A 24703-nucleotide genomic window follows, 5' to 3' on the forward strand; every position below is an offset into this window, starting at 1 on the left:
AATATAAGAGTGCACGAGGCTCATCCCCTAAGCTGTCCCAGGCTGCTTAGAAATCCTTTACAATGGGAGGTGGCTACTGAGGATCTTTTGAGGTAAAATATCTTTCTTTTTTACATAGAGATGTTCAGGAGATATTTTCTAGTGCAGCAGTACTGCTGATACATGATATGCTAAATGCTGTAGCAACACACAATAGTTAATAACACAACCCACTCCCTCTTGGTTTTTTTCATTACATACTTATGCTAGCTAAAAAAATAACCTTTTAATTTGGGCAAATGCAATTTAGAAGTAAGTGGGTTCCTCTTTCTCCCTTATCATCTCTCTTATCCTACCCTTATTTATCCTATTTACCTCATCCTTATTTTACCTTTAATGTGAAATGTGCCATAATGCATTACTTTATTGCTACATACTCATATTACATTTAAATCATTTTTGGGAATAGATATTACTAATGTCAAATATATTGTTTAAAAATATGGTTCACCAATATTGGTTATGTCTGAGAGTAAAAAGCTATCACTTACATTTACTCTTACACATCCAGATATCTATTAGCATTTAATGTATTTTGCATTATCCATTCTGTATATAATCTGTTAAGATCAGTAATTTGTACTTATACTTAATATATCACGTTTTTACTTTGTTAATTAACATGATATGAGTATTACAAATGTTATTTTACTGTCTAAATGACCTTAGGTGCTACCTCAGGTTAAATATATATACATATATAACATTCATCAGGTAGTGAAGTAGTTAATTTGTAAACTGAATGTAGGGCGTTATTTATTTTTATCGTTTAACCAATCAGACATAATCTTAAGGGTTTTAAACTTGACATCCACATCTACTCCTCATGTTATGATTACGGCCTGAATGCAGAAACATGTTAGCACTGGAGTAACGCTCCTGTTTTTCATCTTATGGGATGGTCCTGTTTGTTTTTTATTTACTTTTTGTAATAAATGTTGGACTTTTATATTTACCAGAGTAGTTCCACCTCTCTTCTATGCTTATATATTATTAGACATCTTAAAGGGACATAAAATCAAAAAAATTTATTTTATGATTTAAGTAGAACATACAAGTTTTACCAACTTTCCAATTTACTTCTATTATCTAATTTTTGTCATTCCTTGGTATCATTTGTTGAAAGAGCAGCAATGCACTACTGGTTTTTAACTGAACACATGGGTGAGCCAATCAATCTGTATATATATCCAGCCACCAATAAGCAGCTAGACCCTAGGTTTTTATGCTGCTCTTGAGCTTACCTAGACAAACCTTTCAACATAGGATAACTAGAGAAGGAAGATAATTAAATAATAGAAGTAAATTAAAAAGTTGTTTAAATTGTATGCTCTGTCTGAATCGTGACGGTCTAATTATGGCTTTACTATGCCTTTAAGTTTTCACATTGAAGTTGGAAAAATAGAAGAATATATTACAAGAAATCAAAATAAAATATTAAATATATCATAGAAATTGTCATGTTCCATGATCACTTACTTTAAGTTCAACTAAATCTAAATTATATGGTAAATTTATGATTTCATACCTAATTAATATTTATGAACAACAGTCCAAATGACAAACAGCACTGTACCTGGTGCCAGTGATATAGGGGCAACTGCAAACATCCCTCAAATCACAAAAAAACAGAGTCCACAGCACCCAGTCTTAAGAAGAATCTTAGGCTTTTATTCAAGCCTCATGGCACACAACAGCAACCAGCAACAGTTTGGGTTATTCACCCTTAATAATGCTAATTATTATTTATGCATTAGCCTCACAGTGATTGATAATCAGAAAAATTACTATTTTAAATGTTATAGGAAAAAGTAATTATTTTGTTCACCCATTCAAATGGGAATTTGCAATATTTTAGAAATAGGTTTTCAGAACAATTAGGAAAAAAATTAAATATATTTATTTAGTAATTTTATAATAAAATTATAAACAGCAAAGAGGAAACTTGAATCCCTTCCCAATGTTAAAATCCAAAAACTTTATTTTCAAGCAAAGATAAAATCCATTTACACCAACACTGGAACAGTGAGGTACAGGCTGGTCTTACTAGTTTCGACAAATGCCGTAATCATAGTATGGGCAAAAAATAAATTATATTGTTACAATAGCATTCAAATAAGAAAAAACAAGAATATATACAGAAATGAAAATGTATTACACACACACACATATATATATATATATATATATATATATATATATATATATATATATATATATATATATATATATATATATATATATACATAAATGCAATTTGTAGTGGGAAAATTAGAACATTAATGTAATACATTGACAAGAAAAGATTCCCTAAAAGTGCATTTTATATTAGCTAGCTGAATTTTCATTAACAATCACATTTCGGTTATGAATCTCATATGAAAATATCTAGCATTTTAACAAATTTTTAGGCAAAACCAAATAAAAAAAAAATCAGAACAAATGATTCAACGGAAACAATTTGTTTGTTTTTTGGCCATACACATCTCTAGTATGTAATGGTTTATATCAAAGAGAATAACAATGAAGAAGATTAAATTCAATACCATGTTTTCATCTTCTTTCTCTTTTCCTTCTTCATACTCTTTGGATGTGTGAAATGAAAGATCATCATGAGATCTGAACTCCAGAAACAGAATGGTCGGTGGCAGAAGAATCCCCATTATTACCTAAATCCAACAAAAAGGAGATAGCAATAGTATTTGTTTTTATTTAATACAGGACAGTGACTGAATAATGGTTTATTAACACATTGATTAGAATTGTTTTTTTAATATAGCGAGTGTCAACATAACATAACATTTAGTGCCTGCTTTGCTAATAATAATGACTCATACTCTTCTTAATTCTAAAATAAGCATTGTTTCTATCCTCTAAAAGAAGAGCACACCTCTAATATCCTAAACTATTCATCTCTTTAAATTGCTAAACGGAACTTTGTTTATTTGTGTGAAATAATTGCTAATAATTAAAAACAATAATGTTTTTTGTTTTTAATTTGTGTAAATTGGACTGATTTGAGTGTCCCTCCTCATATTTACTTCATACTGGGCAACATTTAAAAGAAAATAAATTAGATGACCTACTTTGTCAAACTAATTGTTTTCTAGTGATTTCATATTATTGGCAAATGATGTAGTTATTGTATAAATATATATATATATATCTAACTCCTGCCCTCAAAGGAGCCCAGACAACAAAGACTGAGATGATTTTCTTGGCTGATCTCAGGTATGTCCATCACAATGATTCAGCTTCTGAACAACCTAAGAGGATTTAAGCTACAGATTAAAGGGATATGAAACCCAAAAATGTTCTTTTGTGATTCAGACAGAGCAAACAATTAAAAAAAAAATGTTTCCAATTTACTTCTATCATCAAATTTGCTTTGTTCCCATGATATTCTCTGTCGAAGAGATACCTAGGTAGCCACCTGAGCACTACATGGCAGGAAATAGTGATGCCATCTAGTACTCTTGCAAATAGATATGGGCCGGCTTCTAAGCATAAATCCCTGCTTTTCAACCAAATACATTGAGAGAACAAAGAAAATTGATAACAGAAGTAAATTAGGCCTAGATTTGGAGTTTTGTAGGTAACGACCCGAAAAACTAACGCCGGCTTTTTTCTGGCCGCACAATAAAAATAACTCTGGTATTGAGAGTCCACAAAAAGGCTGCGTTAGGCTCCAAAAAAGGAGCGTAGAGCATTTTTAACGCAGCTTCAACTCTTGATACCAGAGTTGCTTACGGACGCGGCCAGCCTCAAAAACGTGCTCGTGCACGATTCCCCCATAGGAAACAATGGGGCTGTTTGAGCTGAAAAAAACCCAAACACCTGCAAAAAAGCCGCGTTCAGCTCCTAACGCAGCCCCATTGTTTGCTATGCGGTAACCCTTCCTACGTCTGCACTTAACACTCTAACATGTAACCCGAGTCTAAACACCCCTAACCTTACACTTATTAACCCCTAATCTGCCGCCCCCGCTATCGCTGACCCCTGCATATTATTATTAACCCCTAATCTGCCACTCCGTAAACCGCCGCTACTTACATTATCCCTATGTACCCCTAATCTGCTGCCCTAACATCGCCGACCCCTATATTATATTTATTAACCCCTAATCTGCCCCCCCACAACGTCGCCTCCACCTGCCTACACTTATTAACCCCTAATCTGCCGAGCGGACCTGAGCGCTACTATAATAAAGTTATTAACCCCTAATCCGCCTCACTAACCCTATCATAAATAGTATTAACCCCTAATCTGCCCTCCCTAACATCGCCGACACCTAACTTCAAACATTAACCCCTAATCTGCCGACTGGAGCTCACCGCTATTCTAATAAATGTATTAACCCCTAAAGCTAAGTCTAACCCTAACACTAACACCCCCCTAAATTAAATATAATTTAAATCTAACGAAATTAATTAACTTTTATTAAATAAATTATTCCTATTTAAAGCTAAATACTTACCTGTAAAATAAATCCTAATATAGCTACAATATAAATTATAATTATATTATAGCTATTTTAGGATTAATATTTATTTTACAGGTAACTTTGTATTTATTTTAACCAGGTACAATAGCTATTAAATAGTTAAGAACTATTTAATAGCTAAAATAGTTAAAATAATTACAAATTTACCTGTAAAAGAAATCCTAACCTAAGTTACAAATAAACCTAACACTAGACTATCAATAAATTAATTAAATAAACTACCTACAATTACCTACAATTAACCTAACACTACACTATCAATACATTAATTAAATACAATTGCTACAAATAAATACAATTAAATAAACTAGCTAAAGTACAAAAAATAAAAAAGAACTAAGTTACAAAAAATAAAAAAATATTTACAAACATAAGAAAAATATTACAACAATTTTAAACTAATTACACGTACTCTAAGCCCCCTAATAAAATAACAAAGCCCCCCAAAATAAAAAAATGCCCTACCCTATTCTAAATTACTAAAGTTCAAAGCTCTTTTACCTTACCAGCCCTGAACAGGGCCCTTTGCGGGGCATGCCCCAAGAAATACAGATCGGAACAGCCAATAGAATGCGAGCTCAATCTGATTGGCTGATCGGATCAGCCAATCGGATTGAACTTGATTCTGATTGGCTGATTCCATCAGCCAATCAGAATATTCCTACTTTAATTCCGATTGGCTGATAGAATCCTATCAGCCAATCGGAATTCGAGGGACGCCATCTTGGATGACGTCATTTAAAGGAACCGTCATTCGTCGTTCAGTCGTCGGCCAGGATGGATGTTCCGCGGTGGAGGTCTTCAGGATGCTGCCGCTTCGCTCCGGATGGATGCCGCTTGGATGAAAACTTCAATCGGATGGAAGACCTCTTCTGCCCCGCTTGGATGAAGACTTCAGCCGGATCATGGACCTCTTCAGCCCCCCGCTTGGGCTTGGATCAGGACATCGGAGGAGCTCTTCTGGACCGATCGGTGAACCTGGTATGGTGAAGACAAGGTAGGATGATCTTCAGGGGCTTAGTGTTAGGTTTATTTAAGGGGGGTTTGGGTTAGATTAGGGGTATGTGGGTGGTGGTTTGTAATGTTGGGGGGCTTGGGTATTGTATGTTTTTTTTTACAGGCAAAAGAGCTGTATTTCTTGGGGCATGCCCCGCAAAGGGCCCTGTTCAGGGCTGGTAAGGTAAAAGAGCTTTGAACTTTAGTAATTTAGAATAGGGTAGGGCATTTTTTTATTTTGGGGGGCTTTGTTATTTTATTAGGGGGCTTAGAGTAGGTGTAATTAGTTTAAAATTGTTGTAATATTTTTCTTATGTTTGTAAATATTTTTTTATTTTTTGTAACTTAGTTCTTTTTTAATTTTTTTAATTTAGCTAGTTTATTTAATTGTATTTATTTGAAGCAATTGTATTTAATTAATTTATTGATAGTGTAGTGTTAGGTTAATTGTAGGTAATTGTAGGTAGTTTATTTAATTAATTTATTGATAGTCTAGTGTTAGGTTTATTTGTAACTTAGGTTAGGATTTCTTTTACAGGTAAATTTGTAATTATTTTAACTATTTTAGCTATTAAATAGTTCTTAACTATTCAATAGCTATTGTACCTGGTTTAAATAAATACAAAGTTACCTGTAAAATAAATATAAATCCTAAAATAGCTATAATATAATTATAATTTATATTGTAGCTATATTAGGATTTATTTTACAGGTAAGTATTTAGCTTTAAATAGGAATAATTTATTTAATAATAGTTAATTAATTTCGTTAGATTTAAATTATATTTAATTTAGGGGGGTGTTAGTATTAGGGTTAGACTTAGCTTTAGGGGTTAATACATTTATTAGAATAGTGGCGAGATTCGGTCGGCAGATTAGGGGTTAATAATTGAAGTTAGGTGTCGGCGATGTTAGGGAGGGCAGATTAGGGGTTAATACTATTTATTATAGGGTTAGTGAGGCGGATTAGGGGTTAATAACTTTATTATAGTAGCGCTCAGGTCCGGTCGGCAGATTAGGGGTTAATAAGTGTAGGCAGGTGGAGGCGACATTGAGGGGGGCAGATTAGGGGTTAATAAATATAATATAGGGGTTGGTGGTGTTAGGGGCAGCAGATTAGGGGTACATAAGGATAACGTAGGTGGCGGCGCTTTGCGGTCGGCAGATTAGGGGTTAATAAGTGTAGGCAGGTGGAGGCGACGTTGAGGGGGGCAGATTAGGGGTTAATAAATATAAAATAGGGGTCGGCGGTGTTAGGGGCAGCAGATTAGGGGTACATAAGGATAACGTAGGTGGCGGTCGGCAGATTAGGGGTTACATTTTTTTTTCAAGTGTCGGCGATGTGGGGGGACCTCAGTTTAGGGGTACATAGGTAGTTTATGGGTGTTAGTGTACTTTAGAGCACAGTAGTTAAGAGCTTTATAAACCGGCGTTAGCCCAGAAAGCTCTTAACTACTGACTTTTTTCCTGCGGCTGGAGTTTTGTCGTTAGATGTCTAACGCTCACTTCAGAAACAACTCTAAATACCGGAGTTATAAAAATCCCATTGAAAAGATAGGATACGCAATTTACGTAAGGGGATCTGCGGTATGGAAAAGTCGCGGCTGGAAAGTGAGCGTTACACCCTATTTTGAGTGACTCCAAATACCGGCGGTAGCCTAAAACCAGCGTTAGGAGCCTCTAACGCTGGTTTTCACGGCTACCGCCAAACTCCAAATCTAGGCCTTAGAAAGTTATTTAAAAGTGCATGCTGTATTTGAATCATAAATGTTTTTTTGTGGTTTCATATCTCTTTAAGAACACTGTAATACATAATTAAATGACACAACCAACACAATACAATTTCACTCTATCATTAAAGGGAGGTAATCAATTTAATTTTAAATAATACATTTTATCATATGACTCTTAATAAATCTGATACTATAGTGATGCGATGGATATTTATATAGTTTTTATTAACTTTGTACAATATGTTCTTTACTTATGTATGTAACAAATTAACCAAACCATAAATAATTTTGAATGACACCATTTTTTATATTTATCTTTCATGGAATTTTTCAAAACAGCGTGTGTTATCAATATGTTGGGCCTGCACTCAGAATAGAGCACATTCTGGTATTACAAGTCCATGGTAAAACAGTATTACCAGAGAATGTTTAGCATGGCCACCATCCCTTTGGTGAGCACTATACTTTCAAAGGATAGCACAGCAGCACTAAGCAGCGCTAAAATTACGCTTGATTGCAACTCATAACAGCACTAAATATTTAGTGTAACTGGAGACCTGAAGAAAACTGTTAGGCCTAGAAAAAAAGTTTAATAAAACACATGTAAAATATATTAAAACAAGCAGGTCAACCATTAAAACTTTGTAATGGACTTTAAACAATATAATTAATGTTAGAACTTACCTGATAAATTAATTTATTTCATAGTGGCAAGAGTCCATGAGCTTGTGCACGCATCCCCAATAGACATCAATGGTGAGAGGCCCTTTTAAGGCCTTTTGGGGGGCCTTAAAAGGGCATTTTGTAGGGCATTGCCCTAAGTTAAACAGCTCTTTTGTTACAAAAACAAACAAACACCCCCTAACAGTATACAAACCCCCACCCCCAAACTACAAAGGGTCCTTAAAAGGGCCTTTTGTAGGGCATTGCCCAAACTACAAAGGGTCCTTAAAAGGGCCTTTTGTAGGGCATTGCCCTTTTCCTACAAAAGAAAAACAAACACCCCCTAAAAAAATACATTACACAAAATAAATAAATTCTAATTTTTATTTCATAAACAGAGCTGATTTCTTTAGGGTGATGCCCTACAAAAGGTCCCTTTAAGGGCCAGTGGTAGTTTATTCTAGATTAGGTTTTTTATTTTGAGGCGTTTTTTTTAATGGGTATTAGAATAGGAATAATTTTTATTATTTTTGATAAATTGATATTTTGTGTAATGTATTTTTTAGTGGGTGTTTGTTTTTCTTTTGTAGGAAAAGAGCTATTATCTTTAGGGCAATGCCCTACAAAAGGCCCTTTTAAGGACCCTTTGTAGTTTGGGGGAGGGGGTTTGTATACTGTTAGGGGGTGTTTGTTTGTTTTTGTAACAAAAAAGCTGTTTAACTTAGGGCAATGCCCTACAAAATGGCCTTTTAAGGCCCCCTTTGGGGGGGGTGGGGGTTTGTATACTGTTAGGGGGTGTTTGGTTTTTTTGTAGCAAAAAAGCAGTTTAACTTATGGCAATGCCCTACAAAATACTCTTTAAAGGGCCATCAAAAAGCCCTTTAAGGGCCCTTGGTAGTTTGTTTTAGATTAGGCTTTTATTATTTTGGGGGGTGTTTTTTTAAAGGGTATTAGAATAGGAATAGGAATTATTTTTTGTAGGTTTTAGTGTAAGGTAGCTTAGGTTTTATTTGACAGGTAATTTTGTATTTATTTTAACTAGGTAGTCATTAAATCGTTAATACCTATTTACTAACTCGTCTACCTAGTTAAAATAAATACAAACCTGTGAAATAAAAATAAAACCTAAGCTAGCTACAATATAACTATTAGTTATATTGTAGCTAGCTTAGGTTTTATTTCACAGGTAAGTATGTATTTAGTTTTAAATAGGTATTGTTTTGTTAATAATTGTAAGTTTAATTTAGCTCTATTTTAATTATGTTAAAGTTAGGGGGTGTTAGGGTTAGGGTTAGGGGTTAATATAGTTTAATTTAGGTTGTTGCGATGTGGGGGGCTGGCGGTTTAGGGGTTAATAGGTTTATTTAGTTAATAATTGTAACTTTAATTTAGCTCTATTTTAATTATTTTAAAGTTAGGGGGTGTTAGGGTTACGTTAGGGTTAGAGTTACATTAGGGTTAGGTTTAGGGGTTACTAGTTTAAATTAGTTTATTGCAATGTGGGGGGCTTTCTATTATATTTTGTTGTGGGGGATTTTGGTTTAGGGGTTAATAGGTTTATTATAGTGGCGGCGGTGTAGGGCTTAATAACTTTAGTATAGTGGGGGTGAAGTGGGCGGACGGGAGATTAGGGGTTAATAATATTTAAATAGTATTTGCGATGTGGGAGGGCAGCGGTTTAGGGGTTAATAACTTTAGTATAGTGGGGCGATGGGAGCGGACGGGAGATTAGGGGTTAATAATATTTAAATAGTATTTGCGATGTGGGAGGGCGGCGGTTTAGGGGTTAATAACTTTAGTATAGTGGGGTGATGTGGGCGGACGGCAGATTAGGGGTTAATAATATTTAAATAGTGTTTGAAATACGGGAGGGCGGCGGTTTAGGGGTTAATAAATTTAGTATAGTGGTGACGATGTCGGGGAGCGGCGGAATAGGGGTTAATAAAAGTTTTTCATGGCGGCGATGTCGGGAGCGGTAGATTAGAGGTTAATAAATTTATTATAGTGTTTGCGATGTGGGAGGGCCTCAGTTTAGGGGTTAATAGGTAGTTTATGGGTGTTAGTGTACATTTTAACACATTAGTTATGAGTTTTATGTTACAGCTTTGTAGCGTAAAACTCATAACTACTGACTTTAGATGGCGCTACAGATCTTGTCGTTTTAGGCTGTAACGCAAGCTTTTTAGCCTCACCGCAAAACTCGTAATACCGGCGCTATGGGAATCCTATGAAATAAATGTCATTTTTACGAGTGCGGTACTGACGTTGCGCTACAGGCTGAAAGGCTTGCGGTACACCTATACCGACAAGAATTGTAATGGCTGCATTGCTGTTTTAATGATGAAAATACCATATTTTCAGCGTTAAAAGACGAACGCACAAACTTGTAATCTAGCTGAATGTGCTTTATACAAAAAAATCATAACCACAAAAAAGGGTGGGTCTCATGTACTCTTGCCACTATACGAGAAATAAATGTATCAGATAAATTCTTACATAAATTATGTTTTTTTTCCATGTAAGTGGCAAGAGTCCATGAGCTAGTGACGTATGGGATATACCCAAGATGTGGAAATCCACAAGTCACTAGAGAGGGAAGGATAAAATAAAGATATCAAAGTACTTCCACACAGGTGAAAAAGTTCCAGCAGTAAATGGATCGAGATAGAAAGTAATTTTTTTTTTCCTTTATTAGTATCCGTAGAAAGTATACTGTGAAGATTCACAGAAAAGACTTACAATATCACAGCCAGTAAGCTTGTCAGCCCAAATGCTCTATATCTAACAGACCAACATGTTTCGTGCTGGTACAGCACTTCGTCAGGGATAGTAAAGGGTTAACTGTTCACCTGTTAAATGCATACCAGGTCCAATCAAAACTCAGCAGCTTTGCTCTGTCCAATAAGGAACAGTTTACTAAATTCGAATTGTGTGTCATACATTTGCAATGCTTCGTTTATATGTTTAGCCTGGACCAAAGTTGCAACAACAGGTGTTCAGCATAAAACTAATCATTAGTTGTACATACATTAAAAAAAACAACAGTAGATATAAAGCTAACTGGTGTTAATAAAATCTCAATGGGAATGAAATAAAAAACAACACAGTTAAATGCCCACATGGTACTGAGAGCACCTTCGTTTTGCAACCGACAAATGCTGCACTGTAACAGCAAACAATTTCAAATGTACATCTGTATACAGAGTGTGGAAATAACCATTTATGTTATATTGTGTATCAGCTAAGTAGCTACAAAATATATCGATTCAATATAGTGGTAGATCCACAGCCTGGTATACAGAGGTATACAGAGTGTACCATTAGTATAATTATTTGAAATGTTTACCGGGAAATAAAACATGCAAAGATAAGTCTTTTAAAGAAGTGTCCTAGGTATTATTCGACTTCTAGCTATCCTTATTGGACTGATCTGTAGGGGGACATAATCCGTTATGCGCTATGCTAACTAAGTGCATGTGTATGCATAAGCCTTTTAAAGAAGTGTCCTAGGTATTATTCGACTTCTAGCTATCCTTATTGATCTGGCCTGTAAAGGGATATAATCCGCTATGCGCAGAAATAGCTAAGTGCAGCTAAGTTGTTTGAATTGAGTCCCTAATGGATAAATAAATTTAACAGTTTAATTTGTTCTATTTTATGATGCTTGTTAGCAGTGTAATGCTTGTTGGCAATATATCTGCCAAAGGGAACCAAAAATGTTATTTCCATATCACTAACAATAAACAACTGGTTAGACAGAAAGGAAAAGTGAATTTTATATATAATTATTCGTGTTAATATCTCCTATGGTGTATATCCTAACTGAAATATGTCTCCGTGATAAAAGTAGGGGAAGAAAAAAATAAACTTAAAAACTTGAAAATTAAAAAGGTGAAAAAATATATTTCCCTTATAATGAAATAGGGTTTTGGTGAGAAAATAATAACACCTTTATGTGTTGTTATCGGATCTTGACTGTGTAGATCCTAAGTAAGCCATGTTATGTTAACGTATTTTTTGGCAAGTGAGTTTTTGAGAGATAAAAGATGCTCCCTTATTCGGTCTTTGAGCATGCGAGAGGTGCGACTTCCAATATAAAAATCATCACCACACATTTATACAGTGGGATTTTTTTATACTGCTTGATAACAACAGGGGCTGTGAATAAATAGGGGTCACAGGATTCATTGGAACTTTACATATTTTTGTATACATTTACTATACCTGTCTCACCTCTGAATGAATACAGCTGTCCTGATCTAAGAGAATCAAAACACATCATTTATTCCCTCATGCTTGTGTTTGACACAGATACAAGTCATTTATTTGGGATATAGTTCAGTGTTCTTTTTTTATAAAATTAAGATAGCTAAATCCGCTGAGAAATGAAATCCAAAAAAATAATTACGTTTTTCTTAAAAATTTCAGAAAAACTCAAATCAAAAAGGCATTAGAATCAAACTGAGACAACTGCCTGAACAACCTTTCTACCAAAGGCTGCTTCCGAAGAAGCAAACAAATTAAAATGGTAAAATTTAGTAAAAGTATGCAAAGAAGACCAAGTTGCTGCTTTGCAAATTTGATCAACTGAAGCTTCATTCTTAAAAGCCCAAGAAGTGGCAACTGATCTTGTAGAATGAGCTGTAATTCTCTGAGGCGGAGACTGCCCCGCCTCCAAATAAGCTTTGTGAATCAAAAAGTTTCAACCAAGAGGACAAAGAAATGGCAGAGGCTTTCTGACCTTTCCTGGAGCCAGAAAAAAACCCCAAATAGACTAGAAGTCTTTCTGAAATCTTTATTATTTCAAAGCCCTTACCACATCCAAAGAATGTAAAGACCTTTCAAGAGTATTTTTAGGATTAGGAAATAAAGAAGGAGTAACAATTTTCCCGATTGATGTTGTTAGAATTCACAACTTTAGACAAAAATGTAAATGACGTCCGCAAAACAGCTTTATTTTGATGGAAAATAAGATAAGGAGACTCACAAGAGAGAGCAGACAATTCAGAAACTCTTCTAGCAGAAGAGATAGCCAAAAGAAATAACACTTTCCAAGAAAGTAGCTTAATATCTAAAGAATGCATAGGCTCAAAAGGAGGAGCCTTCAAATTTTTCAAAACCAAATTGAGACTTCAAGGAGGAGAAATAGATTTAATAACAGGTTTAATTTGAATCAAAGCCAGAACAACAAAGTGAATATCAGGAAGTTTAGCAATCTTTCTATGAAATAAGACAGAAAGAGCAGAACTTTGTTCTTTCAAAGTATTTGCAGACAAACCCCTATCCAAACCATCCTGAAGAAATTGTAAAGCCCAAGGAATTCAGAAAGAATGCCAAGAATAATTATGAGTGGAACACCATGAAATATAGGTTTTCCAAACCCGATGATAAATTTTCCTGGAAACAGACTTATGAACCTGTATCATAGTGCTAATCACTGAGTCAGAAAACCCTCTATGACTAAGCACTAAGCGTTCAATTTCCATGCCATCAAATTTAGAGATCTGAGATCCTGATGAAAAAACGACCCTCAAGACTGAAGGTCTGGCCTTAAAGGAAGTAGCCAAGGTTGGCAACTGGACATCCTGACATGGTCCGCATACCAAAACCTGAGAGGCCAAGCTGGAGCTATCAGAAACACATAAGATTGTTCTATTATGATCTTGGAGATCACCTTTGGAAGAAGAACCAAAGGTGGAAAAATGTAAGCAGGTTAGTAAGACCAAGGAACTGCTAGAGCATCTACCATCTCCGCCTGAGGATCCTTGGACCTGGAAAGGTATCTTGGAAGCTTCTGGGGGACCCCACATCTGTATCAATTGAAAAAACACATCCGGATGAAAAGACCACTCTCCCGGATGTAAAGTATGCAGACTGAGATAATCTGCTTCCAATTGTCTACTCCTGGGATATGAATCGCAGAAATTCGACAAGAGTTGGATTCCGCCCAAGATAGAATCAGAGATACTTCTTTCATTGTTGAAGGACTGCAAGTCCCCCCTTGATGATTGACATATGCCACTGTAGTGATATTGTCTGTCTGGAATTGAATAAAAAGTTCTCTCTCTTTAATAGAGGCCAAGCCTGAAAAGCTCTGAAAATAACACAGAGTTCTAAATAATAATAATAATGATTGGTAACCTCGCCTCCTGGGGTTCCCAAACCCCTTGTGCTGTCCGAAACCCTCAGACAGCTCCCTTAACCTGTAAGACTTGCATCTGTTATGATCACAGTCCAGGTAGGATGAATAAATGAGGCCCCTTGAACAATAAGGTATATCAACTGTGATATCTGAGTATCATCCCTGCACCATTGGTGCAACATGCAAAGCTGAAGAGGTCTCATATGAAAATGAGCAAAGGGGATTGCATCCGATGCTGCAATCATGAGACCAAAAACTTCCATGCACATAGCCACTGAAGGGAATGCTAGAGACTGAAGGTTTAAACAAGCTAACACTAACTTCATTTGTCTCTTTTATGTCAAAGAAAGAGTCATGGACACTGAATCTGGAATCCTAAAAAAGGTGACCTTTGTCTGAGGAAACAAAAAACTCTTTTGTAAATTGATCCTCCAACCATGTTTTTGAAGAAACGACACAAGTTGTTTCGTGTGAGATTCTGCTATATGAAAATATTGAGCTAGTACCAAGATATAATCTAAATAAGGAGACACCGCAATACCCTGCTCTCTGATAACAGATAGAAGGGTACCTAGAACCTTTGAAAAGATTCTCAGAGCTGTCGCTAGGCCAAAAGGAAGAGCGACAAATTGGTAATGCTTGTCTAGAAAAGAGAATCTCAGAAACAGATAGTGGTCTGGATGAATCGGAATGGGAAGATAAGCGTCCTGTAAGTCTATTGTGGACATGAAATGGTCTTGCTGTACAAAAGGCAGAATAGTCCTTATAGTCATCATTTTGAAAGTTGGGACTCAAACGATTTAAAGTTTTCAGATCCAGAATTGGTCTGAATGAATCTTCCTTCTTTGGGACAATAAACAGATTTGAATAAAAACCCAAACCCTGTTCCTGTAGAGGAACTAGAACAATCACCCCTGAAAGCTCTAGGTCTGAAACACACCTCAGAAAAGCCTGAACCTTCACAGGGTTTGTTGGAACATGGGAAAGAATCTTCCCATGGGAGGTCGAATTCTGAAACCTATTCGATACCCCTGAGAAACAGTATCCTGAATCCACTGACTTTGGACAGAATCTGCCCAAATGTCTTGAAATAATTTCAATCTACCCCCCACCAATTGAACTGGTTTGAGGGGCGCACCTTCATGCAGTCTTAGGGGCTGTATTTGGTTTCTTTCTATTTGTGGAAGGTCTCCAATTGGAACCAGAGGCCTTAGGGGAAGGAGTGTTGTTGTTCTTTAGTCTGACGAAAGGAATGAAAAGATTGGGAGCTTTAAATTTACCCTTAGATTTCTTATCTTGGGGCAGAAAAACTCCTTTACCCCCAGTGATAGTGGAGATAATAGAATCCACTTGAGAACTAAATAAATTATTACCTTGAAAAGATAATGATAGTAATCTAGATTTAAAAACAAACAAAAAACACAGCGCTGAAAAGGCAACCAGGAATCAAACAGTATAGGATAAATATAATGCTTAATATATAAGAGGAAGCACAAATGGATATTAGTAGATACCACTATTAGCCTTTAAAAATGTGTGTATAAAAAATATATATGTATTAAAAAATGTCCATGAATTAGAATAGGATAAACAGAGTCATAGTCACCAATGTGGTATAATGCTTTAAGGAAAGCTCCAATTCTGAGAGAATGATATCCAAACGGAATATGTCTGATCAATTGCAGTATTTTCCAATAACAATATTATCTAATGGACTTATCCCTGGGTGCTGCTTGAATTAGGAAACAAGTTGCTGCTGTTTCATCAAATGGAACAAACTCTGGGGAAAAAACACAAGCGCAACCCAGATTCAAGGAAGTAAAACAAAATTTATTAAAACACAGTGTGCTATATTGCACTTACAAGATTGCAGGTAAAAACAGGCACATCAGAGATATCCTGGCCATAACCAGCTTCACTGACAGCTTAGGATCCACTGCAAGTCCAGTCTTTCAAAAGTCAAATCTTTGCAGGTTTAAACAGCTGATTGCTTCCAGGACCAGTAATGTCTGCAGATCCTTTTGAATTCTTTTAGCTTAAAACTCTTTAACTCTACGCGTTTCATCTGCCTTCTAAGCAGACTTTGTTAAGAGATTTCCAAACAGAACATAACTTTTTCTCCCAAACATGCGCTCTTTATGCCATTAGTAAGGTACACTCCCCCTCAGATGATTGAAGAACAACATGAGTGATGTAGCCAATTAGAAGGCTTGGAGGAACACACCCTCATGTTCATTAGTTAGATATGCACTCGCCCAGGGGTAATGTGTATGTTACTTAACTAAAGCATGTGACCAAATTTATAAAGATATATCAAATATACATTGTAAGTAATTTCACAGCGTGGTGTATGTTGATATATGCTAATGTGTATGACAAGCTCAGAATGTACTTTTAACCTCTTACAGCTATCAACCATAATGGGGTAAAATAATTACCATTTACATACCTTGTTATAGACTCCCTGTATATTAACCCTTACAAAATAGCTGAATATTATTAATACTAAATACCCAACAAGTGTGATACAAGCTAGACCCATAAAACAAAAAACAAAATAAATGTTGATAATAAATATCTAGCAAATTCAGTGCATGTTTAACACATAAAAATAAATTAATTAATTTGGGATGCTATTTAAAATAGGGACGCGTACATACACAAGGCAAATAGGTTATTGAATGATGAAGACACGTATGTCAAACTAGTAAATGATCCCACTATATTGTTCAACCAAGAACTGTTTGAACTTATTAATAAAGCAAAAGAAACAGGCATCCTGACCAAGGATGAATTTCATTTTATTTATACTCCTTGCCCGAAAACACCTATCTTTTACCATCTCCCAAAACTTCATAAAGACAGGGCCAACCCACCTGGGAGGCCTATAGTTTCGGGGATCAATTCTATAACCAGTAATTTGTCGGCTTATATAGACTGGTTTCTACAGCCAATAGTGAAAAGTATTAAATCATATCTTAAAGATACAGTTTGTGTGTCTTAATGTTATATGTTTAATAATTTTTATGAATTTATAAATTTCAGATTAAATTGCAACTTTACGATATCTATTGGTATTTTATTTATTTATTTATTTATGTAAGGTGATTGCTTGATGTCCTGGTCTTTTGGGCTGTAGCTTATACCGGTACAGCCTTCTCTCTTTTCCTAGGTGTATGGTAATATATTTTTCACCAGGTAGCATATCCCTGTATTAATTGTTGCATGATTGGTTGAGCCTCTTCATTTGTTCTTTTTGTGCTCTTTATAAATATATGCAATATATATTTAAAACTTTAAAAATATAAAAGGCCAAACATAGCTGAGAGTGTCTTAAAAAAAGATATATACTTACCTGAAGACACCAATCTACATATAGCAGACAGCCAAACCAGTACTGAAACATATCAGCAGAGGTAATGGTAGAGGAGTATAATGTTAATCTGTAAAGGGAGGTGGCAGATGAATCCCCACGACCCAATTTACAGAGTGCCTTAGAATAGATTTCCCATAGGTGAAAACATGGCATAACCAGGCAATACTCCCTTCACATCCCTCAGACAAACACTGTACTTTGAGAGGAACTGGGCTTCAAAATGCTTAGAAGCGCCTTTCACAGAAAAAAAATCAAGCACAACTTGCTTCACCATCCTCCAACGAAGGCAAAGTTTGTAAAACTGAAGTATGAGTGAGGTGGAAGGTGTATTTATAGGCCCCCTCCAAGTAGGAATGTATATCCCATACGTCACTAGCTCATGGACTCTTGCCACTTACATGAAAGAAATATAGTTTTCTATTTAAAAAAAAAATAATTAAAAAAAAACAAAAAACAGGCATATCATATTGAACTATGTTTCATATGTATATACAACAATCATCATTGCATCCACTACTCAGTCTGTGAGTATACAGTTGGTTAAGGTACAAACTATGCTCAAATAATACTAGTATACATGCTTACCGTTCATTTGCAAAGGCTTTATGTTCAAAGAGTGAGCAAGGGTTTGTCTAACCCACTCTTAAGTAGCATTGTGAGACTGACCACTGATAGACATGATGTCATCAGCGGTGCGACACACACGTGACCCACATGGTACGTGCAGGCTGGTAGTCATGGAGAAAATAGTTGCAAGGAACATAACAGAATTGATGTTTTCTATGTGTTACAAGCCACTATTATATTACTGGGAGATTGAGCCTTATAATCGCAACTTTGTTGCGAATCAACAGGGCAAGGGAATAAAGGAACTAACGAATACGACAAACGCTTAAAGTAGAACATATGTACAAATATGTGTTAGTGATCAGGGTGAGCAACAGCTAGAATTCTGCAGCTATGTGTCAAATGGATTTTTTAAGGACAGATTGCAACAAATAAGAAAGCAAAAAAGCAAAAATAGGCAAATAAGACATATGCAGAGTGTTAAGTAGAGCCGGGGTTTCCAAATTGGGAAGCATATCATAATAGCACAACTGAGTATAAAGTTATATAGCAAAAAATAAAAGCAGATAGGACATACGTAGAGTGTAGAGTATAATGGGGGTATCCAATTGTGAAGTATACCATTATAACACATCTGAGTAAGTCTGAGCATAGGAAAAACCTAAAGCATAGGAAAAACCTAAAGACTAGTCCGTAACCAATGACAATTCAATAATAACAAATCTAAACAGTGTACATGGGACAAGTGATCTACACAGTGATACTTTAGAGAAGAGTATGGTACATACTACAATAAAGCTTATTTCAAAAAGTCAGTTCAAGTGCATCAGTATATATCATTTTTGAGGTTATACAGAACATAGGTAACATCTTTAAAAGACCATATGGTTGCTGGATGTATAGAGTGAGGCATTATTGTCAGTTATGCATATTTACAGGCTATGTTTACAAACTACATTAGTAACAGATAGGGAAGGTACATTATATGGTTAGTAGATAGTGCATAGTCAATGCTTGTGTTGAGTCCTTTCGGTACCAATGTGTTCAAATGGTTAATCCAGGGGGCTTCTCTTTTGAGTAGCTCAATATTTCTATCACATCCTCTCTTTAATGGAGGGACCCAATCTATGAGTATGGTTCTCACCATAGCCACCGTGTGGCCATTTTGCATAAAATGGAGTGCTACTGGTTGATCGCTCTCTTTGTCTTTAATGGCTTTCCTGATAGTGATACGGTGGTTAACCAGACGCTCTCAGAGAGATGTACTTGTCTTCCCCACATAAAACAAGCCACATGGGCAAATAATCAAGTAAACCACATATTCTTTAGTACATGTGATCCAGTGTTGTATTTGGATTATTCTGCCACTATGTGGATGATGTAATTTTGGACCAGTTATGAAGGAGTTGCATGTCATGCAGTTGTCACAGCTCCAGCATCCCTTCTTAGGTGTTGGTAGCCATCTGTTTTGTCTTATATAAGGTTTAAAGGTTGTTTTGAATAATATATCTCGAAGGTTGCTGGTTCAGTTATGTATCATTCTTGGTGTTGGTTTGTTAAAGAATGGAAGGGTGGGATCCTGGTTTATTATAAACCAATTGTCTTCTATTATCTTTCTTGTGAATCTGCTGGTAGGGTTGAATGCAATCATCATGTTTAGATGACCCTCTGTGTCCTCTTTGTCCTCTCTACTTTTTGCCAGAAGTTCTTCCTGTGTAAAATCTCATGTTTCTTTGAGGATTTGTTCTACTTCTATTTCTTTATAGACTCTCTGAATGAATTTAATTTTCATTTAAATAAGTTTTTTCTCCATATTTAGTTTATCACTATTGCTGCAAATTACTCTCAACATCTGAGATCTTATACTTACTTTCTTGAGGGCTGCCAGGTGAAAGCTAATTGCTTTCAGTAGGGAGTTCCTGTCCGTTGGTTTTGAATACAACGTTGTACAAATTTTTGGTTCTGGACTTGTATTCTTATATATTTTGATGTCCAAGAAATGTATTCTTTGTTTATTATGCTCCATTTTGAATATGACATATGGCAATATGTCAATTATACTGAACCATTCAAGTAGTTTTTCTTCTTGTCCATTCCAGATTAAAAAGACATCATCTATATATTTTTGATATATGACAATGTTCTCCATATTCCATGAGTATACAAATTGGTTTTCAAACCAGGCCATAAACAAGTTGGCATATGCTGGCGCCATGTTTGAACACATGGCCGTTCCCACTTGTTGAAGATAATACTTGTTTTTATATTTGAAATAATTGTGTGTAAGACATAAGTGTATCAGATCTAGGAGAAATTCTATTGGTGGTCCCCAGTATGTGGTGTCTTGGATATGAAACTCTTTGGTTGCCGTGATACCAATATTATAAGGAATAATGGTGTACAAACTACTTACATCAAGTATGACAAAGATGCTTTCACGATTGATGTTCTGAATAGTACTCATGTCTTTGATCAGAGATTTGGAGTCCAGTAGAAATGATCTGCTCTTCTTGACTGTCTGTTGTAGAAAATGATCTATATATTTGGCCATTGGTTGAAAGAGTGAACCCCTGGCCTACACTATTGGCCTTCCAGGAGGCTTGTCTGTTAACGTGTGGATTTTGGGTACTTTATAAATAATAGGGCACTTTGGATGTTGTGCTGTAAGAATTTCACCTAGCTTTTCATCAATGAATCTAGTGTTGACCACCATTGCGATGACGCCATCAACCAATCTCTTATAGTTGTTAGTGGGGCTGAATTGTAATTGCTGGTATACTTCTGTATCTTGAAGTTTTCCCATGAGTTCTTTTCTGTAGTAGTCCTAGACTAAGACAACTATATCTCCTCCCTTGTCATCAGGGCGTATCACTATCGACTGGTCCTCAGAAAGATCCTTTAATGCTCTTCTTTGGGCAGTGTTTAGATTTTGTCCCTTATTTTTGTACCTCTTGGGTTTTTTTTTTAAACCTTTATAAAGGTTTTTATAGCAGGATGGGTATTTATTATCTCAAACCTGCTTTTTTTACAAAATGGATTGTCTTTTGTCTTCTCATCTCTGAAAAATTCCTTTAATTTTAGTTGTCTTTGCAATCTCTTAAGTTCAACGGGATTTGTGGACCACCAATAGAATTTCTCCTAGATCTGATACACTTAAGTCTTACACACAATTATTTCAAATATGAAAACAAGTATTATCTTCAACAAGTGGGAACAGCCATGGGTTCAAACATGGCACCAGCATCTGCCAACTTATTTATGGCCTGGTTTGAAAACCAATTTGTATACTTAAGGAATATGGAGAACATTGTCATATATCGAAAATATATAGATGATGTCTTTCTAATCTGGAATGGACAAGAAGAAAAACTACTTGAATGGTTCAGTATAATAGACAATGCATTGCCATATGTCAAATTCAAAATGGAGTATAATAAACAAAGAATACATTTCTTGAACATTGAAATATATAAGGATACAACGAGTCCAGAACCAAAAATTGGTACAACGTTGTATTCAAAACCAACGGCAAGGAACTCCTTACTGACAGCAAATAGCTTTCACCCGGCACCCCTCAAGAAAGGAATTGTAAGATATCAGATGTTGAGAGTAATTCACAACAATAGTGATAAACTAAATAAGGAGAAACAGCTCATCGAAATTAAAATTAAATTCATTCAGAGAGGCTATAAAGAATTAGAACTAGAACAAATTCTCAAAGAAACATGGGATTTGACACAGGAAGAACTTCTGGCAAAAAGTAGAGAGGACAAAGAGGACACAGAGGGTCATCTAAACATAATGATTACATTTAACCCTACCAGCAGATTCACAAGAAAGATAATAGAAGACAATTGGTTTATAATAAACCAGGATCCCACCCTTCCATTCTTCAACAAACCACCACCAAGAAGGGTATATAACAGAACCAGCAACCTTTGAGATATATTAGTCAAAACAACCTTTGAACCTGATATAAGACAAAACAGATGGCTACCAACACCTAAGAAGGGAAGCTACAGCTGTGGCAACTGCATGACATGCAACTTCTTCATACCTGGTCCCTAATTCCATCATCCACACAGTGGCAGAACAATCCAAATACAACATAGGATAACATGTACTACAGAATATGTGGTCTACTTGATTATTTGCCCATGTGGCTTTTTTATGTGGGGGAGACGAGTACGTCTTTCCAAGAGTGCCTGGCTAACCACCATAGTGCTATCAGGAAGGCCATTAAAGACAAAGAGAGCGATCAACCTGTAGCACGCCATTGTATGCAAAATGGCCACACGGTGGCTATGCTGAGAACCATTCTCATAGACTGGGTCCCTCCATTAAAGAGAGGATGTGATAGAAATATTGAGCTACTCAAAAGAGAAGCCCCCTGGATTATCCTTTTGGACACATTGGTACCGAAAGGACTCAACACAAGCATTGACTATGCACTATTCTACTAACCATATAATGTACCTTCCCTATATGCATAACTGACCATAATGCCTCACTCTATACATCCAGCAACCATATTATCTTTTAAAGATGTTGCCTATGTTCTGTATAACCTCAAAAATTAGATATACTGATGCAATTGAACTGACTGTTTGAAATAAGCTTTATTGTGGTTGTACCATATTCTTCTCTAAAAAATCACTGTGTAGATCACTTGTCCCATGTGCACTGTTTAGATCTGTTATTATTGAATTGTCATTGGTTATGGATAAGTCCCAAATCATGTGTGGTTTTACCTATGCTCAGACTTACACAGATGTGTTATAATGGTATACTTCACAATTGGATACCCCCTTATACTCTACACTCTACGTATGTCCTATCTGCTTTTTTGCTGTTTTTTTGCTATATAACTTTATAACCAGGTTTACTCAGATGTGCTATTATTATATGCTTCCCAATCTGGAAACCCCGGTTCTACTTAACACTCTGCAGATGTCTTATTTGCCTATTTTTTCTTTCTTATTTGTTGCAATCTGTCCTTAAAAAAAATCCATTTGACACATAGCTGCAAAATTCTAGCTATTGCTCACCCTGATCACTAACACATATCTGTACATATGTTCTACTTTAAGCGTTTGCCGTATCCGTTACTTCCTTTATTCCCTTGCCCGGCTGAATCGCAACAAAGTTGTGCTTATAAGGCTCAATTTCCTAGCAATATAATAGTGGCTTGTAACACATAGACAACTTCAATTCTGTTATGTTCCTCGCAACTATTGTTGCAACTCAAACGTCTCCATGAATACCAGCCTGCACGTACCATGTGGGTCACTTGCCTGTCGCACTGCTGATGACAACATGTCTATCAGCGGTCAGTCTCACAATGCTACTTAAGAGTGGGTTAGACAACATTAAGCCTTTGCAAACGAACGGTAAGCATGTATACCTTAAACAACTGTATAATCACAGAGTAGTGGATGCAATGATGATTGTTGTATATACATATGGAACATAGTTTCTTCTAGCACACAGTGTATCATGTATTTACCTATGGATTCAATGTGATATACCTGTTTTTTTATTTTTTTAATTAATTTAAAAAAATAAATAAATATATATATATATATATACAAAGCTATATGTTTAAAGTCCATTACAAAGTTTTAATGGTTGACCTTCATAAATGTTTTGAGAAAAACAACTTCCAATTGTGAATAAATGGTTGTATACATGTATCTCACAAAGTTGGTTTGTAACTCTGTAGGTGTGTTTCTGAACATTTAGGGGTAATAAAAATAAAAATGATATCTTCTCTATTCCTTTAATTAGACACAGTCTTGACAAAGGTCCCTGTGAGGACCGAAACGTTGACTGAACCGTATGATGAATATTTTACAACAATAAAGTTCTAAATATTTGAATTTATTAAGACCTGTGAGTGCCTCTTCTTTCACCAAGTTTCTACATACATACCACAGAGAGCACTCAGGCATTTCAACACTAGAGGGAGTGCTTTTAACATCAAACCACACTATATATATACAGGTAGCCCTCAGTGTACGCCGGGGTTAGGTTCTAGAAGGAATGGTTGTAAATCGAAACCGTTGTAAATTGAACCCCAGTTTATAATGTAAGTCAATGGGAAGTGAGGGATATAGGTTCCAGGCCCCTCTCAAAACTGTCATAAGTAACACCTAATACATTATTTTTAAAGCTTTGAAATGAAGACTTTAAATGCTAAACAGCAATATAAACCTAATAAAATAATCACACAACACAGAATATATAATTAAACTAAGTTAAATTAACAAAAACATTTGCTAAACAGCATTATAAACCTAATAAAATAATCACACAACACAGACTTCACTTGCATTTCCCTGTAAACAGTTCTTTCTATGCATTCCAATCTGGACTAATTTATAGACAGGAAGATCTTGTTCCTTTGAAATCTGCTCGATAGCTCAGGTCTGGTTAAACCGATTAATTTCAGCTTGTTTGGCTTTGCTGCAACACAAGCGGACAGCTCCACCTAATGGCTATTTTAATAAATGCACTGCTTCTTAATGCTTTTCAATAGCCGTCACATGACTGGAAAAAAAGGTTGTTATTCTGAAACGGTGTAAATTGAACCGTTGTTAAACGAGGGTCACCTGTATATATATATATATATATATATATACAGTATATATACAGTATATATATATATATATATATATATATACA

The 24703-nt window shown here is 35.6% G+C and overlaps 1 protein-coding gene across 1 annotated transcript in view; it reads right to left on the reverse strand.

Moving 5' to 3' along the window:
• TRPM1 (transient receptor potential cation channel subfamily M member 1) overlaps positions 1–24703 on the reverse strand; it is a 451868-nt gene that overhangs the window by 126049 nt on the left and 301116 nt on the right. The window contains exon 18 of the mRNA XM_053717558.1: positions 2586–2708. Coding sequence (XP_053573533.1) covers positions 2586–2708 — 123 coding nt within the window. The remainder of the gene's footprint in view (positions 1–2585; positions 2709–24703) is intronic.

This window comes from Bombina bombina, chromosome 6, assembly GCF_027579735.1.
Source record: "Bombina bombina isolate aBomBom1 chromosome 6, aBomBom1.pri, whole genome shotgun sequence".
Classification (NCBI taxonomy): Eukaryota; Metazoa; Chordata; class Amphibia; order Anura; family Bombinatoridae; genus Bombina; species Bombina bombina.